Here is an 11,164-nt window from a genome sequence, read left to right as displayed (position 1 = left end):
GCAATCAGGCCCCTAATAACTAAACAGCCCGTGAGTTCTGTTCAATCAGGGCAGCCCATGGGTTGGCAGCCTGTGGCTGTTACAGGAGGACCACAACCTCCTAACTGTGAGGGACTGGACCACCTTTCCTTCCCAGAATGACAGCCCTCCCCATCCCCACTTCTATGAGTGACGTCTGGTCTCTCCGGGGCCTGGGCAGCAGCCTGGGTCCTTCCTCTCCTCACAGAGATTTGAAATGGCAGAAACTCTGGATCCCCAACCACAGCGACAGTTACTACCGGAAGAGGAAGGAGCCCATGCAGACCTCAAATAAATCAGGGGACGATTCCCCATTGCCAAGGTCCCTGGTCTGTAAAACACATGCCCATGATCCCTGAAAACATCTCACCAGCGCATGATGTCCCAAAGAAGTAAAACTTCCTGTGAGGGATGGAACAGGAGAACCCCAAATCTGCGGGGTCCCACAAGGGCCTCCCCTCCACAAACAGAAGAGCCCACAGGTTCCCCTGAGTGAGGATCCACGTGGAGCTGCTCCAGCACCTGGGCTCCATGGGGAGGCCCAGAGCAGATGACAGACAGGGACACAGATGAGTTGTGTGCAGCACCCCGATGCCATGATGGGGGACACAGGGCATTCTGGGGATCAGTCCTCCAAGCCAGCACCCTCTCCCAAAAGCCCCAGGAAAGTTTCACCAGGCCCCTCCTTTGAACCCTGGATGGATGACAGTTTCTCCTGAAACAGCCCAGCTCCCTAGGGAGACAGTTCTTCTTACAATGGACTCATAATACTCTGGACCATGTCTGTCCTCTCACGGGGCTCACCCTACCCTAGAATGGAGTCTGGAGGCCTTGGATCCACAGGGACAGAGCCCTGACTGACTGTCCTCTCATCCTGGAGGTCAGAGCCCACCTCTGCCCTGGGTTCAAAGTCAGCTTCCACCCTCTGAAGCCTGGTCAGCATCCTTGGGGCAGCCCTGACATTGGCTGCAAGTCCCCTCCTGCAACATTGAGCCTCATAGACAACACTCAGGAAATTCACACAGGCACCCGGCCTTGGCCAGGGAGGTGGAGAAGGAGCCTGATTTTCATTCACTGCTCCAACAGCCCCTTTTGGGCCCCTCCTTCCTGCCTGCTCTGTCCCACCTGGTTCTTGCAGAGACTGTGTAATAAATTTGACCAGCTCAGTGACCAGAAGTAACCATACTGAGCGATCAGATCATAAATTCCTAACTGCACAGGTGATGACAGGTAGTCCGGTCCTAGGCCAACAGCTTCCTTAGCAAAGGTCAGTTTTTACCTTAAGTGAGCCCTGATCTCTGTTCTTACAAATATAGAAGAACATACCTCTGACACATCAGAATGACGTTTTTTGTTAGACCACTTGAAGGCACAGACTCTAGAACCAGAGTACAAAACCAGAGAGCTCCTCGTGTTATCTGGTTCCCTTACATACGCTCTCTGTGTGCTGTAAATGTCAACTATCCCACCAATGTAAAAAAATAAAAAAGTATGTGTTTTCCCATTTAGCCTTTTACCCAGTTCTAGAAATTTCCCTGCTATGCTTTTTCTCACCTCCTGATGGATTTCACGCAACTTTTAAAAATCTTTTCCTTTGATTATAATGTACAAAATAAGCTGCAAAATTGCCATTCTTTGCAGGATTTGAGATCTTGCTCCCAGGCATATGTTGTCAGTTTGGCTCAAATAAAGTCCTAAAAATTCTCCACAAGTTTGGATGTTTCTTGCTTTGACAAGGCCTAGGGGCACCTGCTCTCCCAGGGGTCCCTGTGCTGCTTCCCATCTTATGTGTGGCACTACCCAAGGGCAAGGCAAGGTGGCCACAGGAAAGCCTCCCAAGCAGAGGATAGAGGGTGCCCCAGTGACCCGGAAACACAGGGACAGGCTCAGCCCATAGACATGGAGAAGGCGTCTCCCTGACCATCCCCTGAAAACAAAGGAGACCACAGCCGCCTCCCCCTCACCACAGTCCTCTCTTCCCAAGACATGCTGGACACCTTCCCCTTCACACCTGGGAACTGCAGGTCCTTCTGAGACTACTGGTCTTTGGTTTCTGTGCCTGGAAGAAACCTGAGCTAGGACGATGGTCTTCTCTGCAGTTATCACCTCCTTGGCCTTTTCTCGCCTCAGAGTGATCTCTGTGACTTTCTCGCTAGGAGAAAATTCAACCTTCCCAGAGAACAGGGGGTGCCTAGCTGTATTTCTGTACCACAGACAATACAGTCGGAAGGTCTGGGGGGCACCTGTGGTTCTCTGTGTGGTGCTGACAGACCCCGGACCAAGGCAGCAGAGGCCAGTGCTGGGGTGAGCGGGTCATCCGCTCAGAAGGACACACATCTTCATCAGCCTCGTTACTGCACGTGAGCTCCACAGACCAGTAAGATCAGCCTCTCTTGAGAGCTTGTCAGGTGCAGAGTCTCTGGTCCACCGCACCCCTGCCGGGTCTGAATGTGCATTTTTCACAGGATCTGGGGACTCCCCCTGTGCACAGGAGAGTAGGAGGGGCTGTTCTACCCCCATGTCACAGGATCTCGTTCCAGTCTAGTCTTTGGACCGGGTGTCCAAGTTAGCTGGGCAGCTGCTGAAGTAGCATTTCTAAGGTGTCACCTGGGCATCAAAGTAACCTTTACAAAGTTTCATAGGTGATCTGATGCACAGCAGGGGTGACATTTCTATGACAAGTTTTTCTGAGACAGCCCCAGAGCTCCTACTCTGAAGGGAAAAGTCAACTGTGAAAGAGAGAGGCTGTGGGGAAGGCTGCTGTGCACCTGATAGGGAGCTGTGGGGAATGCCTGGATCCCAGACATCAGAGATTTGTGCTTCTCCAAACAGGGTGCATGAGAGAGTGAGAGAGAGAGAGTGAGAGAGAGAGAGTGAGAGAGAGAGAGAGAGAGAGAGAGAGAGAGAGAGAGAGAGAGTGTTCAGAGCCTCAGCAGTTCCCAGGGAACAAAAATACAAAGAAACAATACTGTGGTGATTGCTGGGGGGAGGCGGGTCTAAGGGAACTAAATGGTAATGGAAAAAAATACAACAAAGATTAAATTAAAATAAATAAACAAATAAAAAGAAATGGTAAACAACGAAGACCAAAGTGGTCAAAATGGGGGGCAGGAGAGGGAGGGTCCTGGGCGCGGACTCCGGCCCCCACCCACGTGACCGGGGAAGTGACCTTGCCATAAGAGGAGGCTCACGGGGACAAGGGACAGCAGCTTCCACCATCGCAGACAGAGGCGCCTGTGAGCCTCGCTGGACCTCAAGCTCTTCTTGTGAAAGGAGGGACAGAGCAAGCGGCAGACACCATGGAGCCTCCCGCGGGCCCTGTACACAGAGGACTTGTCCCCTGGCAGTGGCTCCTGCTGACCGGTAAGCAGGGACCATCCCTGGGTGTAGAAGGAGGGATGGGAGACAGAGACTGGACAGGATCGATTGGAAAACACAGCGCTCTGCGAGGGGACGGGGACTTCTGTTGGGACCTGAGGGGAGACGATGGGGAGCAGAGGAGTGGGGGGACAGGGCTCAGCAGCAGGAAAACCTCACGCACTGGAAGTGATGAGGGGCAGGCAAATCTTGATTGCTGTTTATATCTTAATGTATTAACCACTAAGTATTGAATTTTGAAAACTAAAGATAATAATAACAATCTATGTCAGGTGACACCAGAAAAAAACTTAACCCCAGGCCCTAAACATTGTCTTTATTACCAGCCTCTCAGAAATGGGCAAATACACCCATGAGGTGCAGGACCCTGGGGTCACTCACTCACCCACCACAGGTATTCGCAGCCTATTGCTGGCACTGGGGGTACAACATGATCAGACACGCCCCTGCCCCATGGAGCTCACGTTTTATGTGGAGGAGATGGACAAGGAAAGGTGTAGCTGTGGTATCAGGTACCCACAGGTGCCATGAAAGGAACAGAGCAGGGGCAGGTCAGAAAGTGAAGACAGAGAATCTTAGAGGAGGTGGTCAGCACAGGTGTCTCTCAAAGACGCCCCTGAGTGTCAGCAGGGTTCTGAGCACAGTGAAGGGTGAGCCAGGCAAACACCTGGAGAAGAAAGAGCGTTTGAAACACAAAATATAACAGGGTCAGAGTTGCTGAAGTAATTGCGGTCATGCTGCTGACCTTGACCCTGGGAGACACACACACACACACACATACACTCACACACACCAAGACTGAGAGGTAAAAACACCTGCTTAGTACCCAGCACCTGATCTTTCCATTCCAATGCACTGATCCAAATATTGATTAATTTTTCTCTTTCTAGTCTCACTGTTAACCTTCTGGAGCCTGCCCACCACTGCCCAGCTCACTATCGTGTCGACCAGCGCTGCCGAAGGGAAGGACGTGCTTCTGCGTATCCGCAATAAGCCTCTCGAGGTTATAGGCTATATGTGGTACAGGGGGGAGGGGGCAAACCCCAAACGTAATATTGCAACTATTGCAGTGGGCCCAGGGTTATATGCAACAGGGCCTGCATACAGCGGTCGTGAGAAAATCAATAAGGATGGATCCTTGCTGTTAAAGAAGGTCACCCAGAAGGACACAGGAATCTACACCATAGTAGCCTACCTTCACGATTCAAAAAAAGAAATAGGATTTGGACGGCTTAATGTGTACGGTGAGTGATTCCTCTGACCTCTGGGTGTTGGGTGGGGTGAATTCTACTCACACACAGAACGGACAGCCCTGGACTCCGCCTCCATCCCCCTCTGCATCACGTCCCGGTTGGGTTTGGGCATTTAGTGCAGGACACGCACAGTGGAGACAAACCACCTAAGCTCAGGGTTCCCTCCCGGATTCCAGCCCTGCAGACATTCACACAGAGAGAAGGACCAGTCTGATGGGAGAAACTCCGCAGAGAGGGACCAGTCTCAGTGCAGCCCCTTGGGGTCACCCCATGACCATGACCCTGAGAAAGACCCTGCAGGGCTCGTCAGGGCCTGGTCTGAGGAGCCCCGTGGGATTCTCACAGAGAAGCTGGGCTTGGCAACCCCTCCCCAGACCCCTGACCCAGGGCTCCTGACACCAGGGACTTTGGAAAGCCTGTGTCCAGTTGGGTTTGAGCCCCTGGGCAGGGCTGATTGGGAGCAATGGTTCCTGGGTGCTTGAGTCACAGAGCTCAGGGGCTGGCCACCAGCCAGGGCTCAGCCCCCAAAGTCACAACTGGGCAGGTGTGGAGTCGTGTCTTTCACCTGACGCTGTGTGGGGAGAGCAGAGCAAGACAAGGTACCTGAATCATTTGCCAACTCTGCTGAGGAACTTAGGAGAGTCCAGAGGAAGGTCAGTGTCCCCAGGGAGAAACAGAGGAGAAAAGATGCCCCTGGCAGCTCCTTGTCCACCAGGATCAGCCCAGGGGATTCTCTCGTGGAGAAAATCAACAGAAGATGCCTCTTATTTGAGCAGCTCTTCTGTCCCAAGAGTTAGGTCAGATACTGTGAATACTGATAACATGGGCAGCCAAATATTTATCCTCCTTCCTTGAGGGGAAACCGGGACACAGGGAGACATAGTCACTGAAGCAGAGTCGCACAGGCCACGAGCAGCTGACCTGAGTCACTCGAGTCTGTCTGCAGCCACAGTCCCATGCTCTCCTCTGCCCTGGGGGCCTTAGGTGTCTGTGAATCCCTAGATCAGCCATTTGTTCAGATCCGTTTTTTGTTTTGTTTTTTAAAGCACCCACAGCTCAGAGGGAGAGATTCTGGTCTGGGGAGTGAAAGGCAATGGAGAATTAATCTGTTTTTACTCCAGAACCAAATTACCTGCAGGAACATAGTCACTGCACAGAACGCACAGGTCTCTCCCCGAGCTCCCTGCTCTGGACCTGAAATCACTTATGTGTCTCCCGATGTGTTGCTGTCCCTCCCCCTGCATGTAAAGGAAAGGACTGCCTCCTCACTCCCCACGCTGCCCCTCAAACCAGCTCAGGGACCAACGTGTAACAAACAGTTGCTTTTGATGGATTAGGAAGAAATGAATGGCAATTGAATGAATGATTTAAAATCCCTTCAGTGACTAAAACCTGAATGCAGAGTTTGTGGAATCTGGCCCCACAGACAGGCTCTCTGCCCTGCAGCGGCTGAGCCCCACGTGTCAGGCTCTCTGCTGCTCTCTAGAGAAATGTTGCTCCCTGAAATTGGTCATAGGCCCTGAAATACTTATAATAATTTTCACATACGCAAGATTTTTAGTTCTGTCTAAATTTCTACCTCATAACCACCAAACACACATGGTCCACAAGGGCCAGAATTGCAGCAAGTCCTTGCTCCCCTGTTGCCTGCTGTCACCCCCTCTGCATCCGCACACGTCCTCACCCGCCCTCAGCAGAGGGAGAATGACATTAATGCCCAAGCAGAGCACGTGGTTCTGCTGCTATAATGAGCTTCTGCCTCTCATCCTCACTATCTTCGTGCTCATTTGTTAGACTCTGCTCTGTCATTTATTAACTCACTGGCTCATTTCTGTCACTCACCTGGGAAGACCTGATCCAGCTCCCTGCCCAGGGGCCTGAGTAGTCAACTGACCACCAGCTTGCTCCTGGTGCACATGTGCCATTTCTGCTCAAACCCCAGTCTCCGGGGTTTGAAACACACCTCAGCTGGGTGATAGATGTCTGTGCAGCTGGAAGGGAAGGTCTCCAGGGAGCTAGGCAGTCAGCTAGGAAGTCAGCCAGTCAGTGAAGAACCAGGAGAAGTTCAGGTGGCCTCGGACTTCCAGGCCTATGTCTTTCTATGATCAAACCGTGATACTTAAATAACACCTGAGAAAGCCTGCGCTTTCTCCCAGAGATAGAGCTGGAGGCTGTACATTCTCTAGCTACTCAGATCCCTATGCCGTTGTCTTGTGATACGCAGACCTGCCCTATTCTTTTAAGGACTCAAGTTGGCTGACAGGTGAGAGGTGCCAACTCTGATGGCAGAAGACTTTGGAGGAATCAAAGGTACCACCCAGGGCAATGTTCTCTCTGTTCCCTGCAGAGCAGAGTTACCCACACCCAGCATCACAAGCAACAACTCCAACCCAGAGTTCTGATTTGCATTTTCCCAAGGAGAGTTATGATGAGCATCTTTTGCTGTGCTTATTAGCCATGTGTATATCTTATTTGGAGACACGTCTATTCAAGTGCTTTGCTTATTTTTAAATAAGATCATTTGTTTTTGTTGCTGCTGAGTCTTAAGAGTTCTTTGTATATTCTGGATATTAACCCTTCATCCTATATATGATCTGGAAACTCTTTTCTCCCATCCCATAGGTCACTTTTCACTGTTGATAAGGTCTTTTTTTTCCTCCTTTTAAAATAGTATATTTTTTTGATTATGCTGTTACAGTAGTCCCAATTTCTTTTCCCTTTGCTCCCCTCTGCCTAATATCCCCCTTCCCTCCAGCAATCCCACTCCCCTTAGTTCATGTCCATGGGTCATGCATATACTTTCTTTGGTTTCACCCTTTCTTATATTATTCTTAACACTCCCCTGTCAATTTTGTTCAAGCCAATTAAGCTCCATAGTCCCTGCACCATTTCCCCATTTCTCCCCCTTCCCTCTCCCAGCTGATAACCCTCCAAATGATCCCCTTGCCTATGATTCTGTTCCTGTTCTGGTTTGCTTCATTGGATTTTGTTTTTATTTTTTAGATTCAGTTTGTTGTCATTTTGATAGTGTCTTTTGATGAACAAAAGTTTTTCATTTTGACAAATCCAAATTATCTAATTTTTCTGCCTGTTTTCATAGTGTCACATTCAAGAAATCATTGCCAAATTCAATGGCATATGCTTTCTCTTATATTCTCCTCTAAGAGTTTTATTTCTTTAGATCTTACCTTAAGGATTCAATCCCTTGTGATGTAATGCTTGTGTATGGTATAAGGCAACAGTCTACTTCATTTGTTTGCATGTGAATATTGCTGTTCAACCCCATTTGTTGAAAAGACTGTTCTTTTCTCCATCAAATAGTCTTGGTGCCTTTGTCAAAATGACATGCTGTGTCTTTTGATGAACAGAAGTTTTTATATCAGTGTCACACTATTTTGGTTACATTAGCTCCGTAGTAAGATTTGATATTAGTAAGTGTGAGACCTCAAGTTTTATTCTTCTTTTATAAGATCGTTGTGATTATTTGGGGTCCATTGAAATTTTATACAAATTTTAGAATGGATATTTCTAGTTATTCAAAAAAGTCACTGGAATTTTGATAGGGATTATATCAAATATGTAAATAGTTGGGGGTCTTCCAATTCATAAACATGGATGTCTTTCCATGTATTGGTTTTTTCTTTAATTTCTTTCAGAAACATTTTGTAGTTTTAAGTGTATACATCTTCCACCTTAAGTTTATTCCTAAGTGTTCTATTCTTTTTGATGCTATTGTAAATGAAATTCTATTTTTGGATTGTTCATTGCTGTTGCAAAGAAATGGGAATAATGTTGAGTGTTGATTTTGTCTCCTGTAACTTCGCCTTCTTTATTAGTTCTAACAGGTTTTTGTGTGTGGATGGGTGGAATCTTTGGGCTTTTCTACATATAAGATTATGTTGTCTTTTCAAAAAGATTATTTTCTCTCCCTTTCTAATTTGGATATGCCTTATTTCATCTTCTTCTTAATTTTTCTGGCCAATATTTTCACTACTATGTTGAATAAGTGGGGAAAGCAGCTTCCTTGTCTTATACTTGATCTTAGTAATGTTTTCCAAGTTTCTCCATGAAGAACTGTGTTAACTGTGGGCTTTCATGAATGTCCTTTACCATACAGAGTAGATTCCTTCTATTCCTATTGTCCTTGTCTTTCCTTAAAACCATAACCAGTTCTCTCTAGAGGTTTATTTCACCATGATATTCAATCCACCGTCCAAGAAATAAAATCATGTTCAGACTAAGAAATCGTTTACATAAAGCTTCCCCAGGTCCAAGGTCATGAAGACTAGATTGGGCCATCTTTATTGCCTAATGAACTGTTTAACAAGGGTTAAATGCCTTTTCACTTTTTGTAAACTTCCCTTGGTGCCAGAGATAGGAAGAGGTGATAAGTCTGCCTTCCCCAATATACACAAAAATTTACATGGAGTGGAACGTGATCATTTTCGAAATCAGAGAAAGTTCTAGAAAAAGATCAATGAAAATTTGTAAGAAAAAAATCCCAATCAATGATTAGGTTATGGGACAGATGGCCTAGGGAGGGGTTCCCTGGCTGATAATGCAGAAAGGTCCATAGGAACAGATTAGGGGTCACCCTGGGGTGATCTGCTGTAAGAGAAGAGGTGCAGGGGCCTCCCCTTACATATTGTTATATGAACAATCATCCTTCTGCATGGGATAGGACTGGCCTCTAGTGACCTTTAGAAGTTCACTGTGGACTGTGAGGGGCTGAGATGTCTGAGGAAGCAGCATGGCTCCATGTCTCAAGCCCATTCTCAATCAATCCCATCCTCTGTTTCTCCACAGAGCCTGTGACAATGCCCACCCTCCTAGCCAGCAACACCACCGTCACAGAGAATGAAGATGCCGTGGTCTTTACCTGCCTCACAAATGCGGTCTCCACCAAGTGGTTCTTCAAAGGCATGCATCTGCGGCTCACAGAGAGGATGAAGCTGTCCCAGGACAACAGAATCCTCACCATAGATCCTGTCAGGAGGGAGGATGCTGGGTATTACCAGTGTGAGGTCTCCAACCCCATCAGTTCTCGTGAAAGTGCACCTCTAGGGCTGGATGTGAAATATGAGTGACCCTCTTCCTCCTCCTCTATGTTATAAAACATTGAATAATTTTTTGCACTCATTAAATAGATTCGTCGTGAGGGTGGAAAGTACTTAGAAGACTTGCATTGAGTCAATAAATGATCAAAAATGTAATCCGACATTGTCACTATTGTTGATTTAAGGTCATATACCACACATATCTGTTTGGACCCATTTGCACAATCTCCACAGTGGAGGTGACACTGAACCCCTCACAGGATGGACAGTGGTCATGAGATGACCGGTGGGGGCACATGATAAGCTCACAAGAATACAAGCTCTTTTCCTCCTCCAGGAGGACTAGTGGAGGGCATCTGGACACTGTTGTGGACAACAGAAATGGATAGAGGCCTGGCTGATGCAGTTCGATTCCCAGTCAGGGCACATGCCTGGGTTGCCGGCCAGGTCCCCAGTTGGGGGTGCGCAAGAGGCAACCACACGTTGCTGTTTCTCTCGCTCTCTTCTCCCTCCTTTCTCCTCTCTATATAAATAAAATATTCTATAAAAATGAATACAAGGACATCCATGAAAGTAGAAGAATCACCAGTCTTTTTATCCCTGTTTGACTTCTTTCAGAAAATATATAAAGCCTTCTTGAGTAGTCTTATTTTCATGGCAAAAGAATTATTTGCATAAGCTCAGTAAGAGTCTGTCCTCCTTGTTAATAAGATGTCATTGGAAACATGGGTAATACAACCTAGGTTTTGGCTCAAATGTCCTAGTTCAGACAGATGCTCACAGAATTAGAAATGACCTCACCCTTTATGGAACTAATGATGCATATTTTGGTGTCTCTTGGAGAAGAGGACATCATCCAGAGCTAGAGAGACTGCAGGTGAAGTGTGAGGGTGAGGCTTCCTAAACTCAAGAGACTGTTAAACTCTCATCTTAGTTCTCATAGAAAGACCTGCATCAGAGCAAACTGTGTGATGAATGTCAGCTCCTCTGCACTTAGGTAACTAATCAGACTAAACTGAGTGACACTAGCCATGTTGTAGGGTCAAGAATACTGTTCTTCCTTGAAGGTGATGTTTGATCAAAGGGAATGTGATTATAGAGAAAAATATAATGTCTTAATGGAGAACCCCAGAAGAATAGCTGCCTGGGAGATCAAATCCTGACTCTGTTCAAAGACTCTCAGCTGCTTTCCACCTGTTTATAAATGGCTGGAAATTTGCACCTTTTTATAAATTGAAGGAACTAATAGAGATGCAAAATGTACCTTGGCTGAAAGAGATGTAGTTGTGTCTCCCTCCACTGTGGAGAAAGCAGTTTCATTATGACTCAGAGGCCTTAACGTTCCCTCAGAGTCAGGAACCTTGAGGCAGGTTCTTTCTGACTACGTGCCTCTGTTTTCCACTTTTTTTAGAGCATTTTCTTTATAAACATAATTGCAATTAGTAATTACAAATTCTT

The 11,164-nt window shown here is 47.2% G+C and overlaps 1 protein-coding gene across 1 annotated transcript; it reads left to right on the top strand.

The window, feature by feature from the left end:
• Positions 1-3,214: 3,214 nt before the first annotated feature.
• On the top strand, positions 3,215-9,862 carry LOC149994771 (cell adhesion molecule CEACAM21-like). Its single transcript, XM_090259582.1, has 3 exons — positions 3,215-3,381; positions 4,287-4,640; positions 9,456-9,862. The coding sequence occupies exons 1-3, from the start codon at positions 3,318-3,320 to the stop codon at positions 9,734-9,736; spliced, it is 699 nt and encodes a 232-aa protein (XP_090115708.1). The 5' UTR covers positions 3,215-3,317; the 3' UTR covers positions 9,737-9,862.
• The last annotated feature ends 1,302 nt before the right edge of the window (positions 9,863-11,164 follow it).

Source organism: Furipterus horrens, unplaced genomic scaffold, assembly GCF_987537825.1.
Source record: "Furipterus horrens unplaced genomic scaffold, mFurHor1.1.pri manual_scaffold_13, whole genome shotgun sequence".
Classification (NCBI taxonomy): Eukaryota; Metazoa; Chordata; class Mammalia; order Chiroptera; family Furipteridae; genus Furipterus; species Furipterus horrens.
Note: the sequence above shows the minus strand (reverse complement) of the source record. Positions and strands in the feature narration are given on the sequence as shown.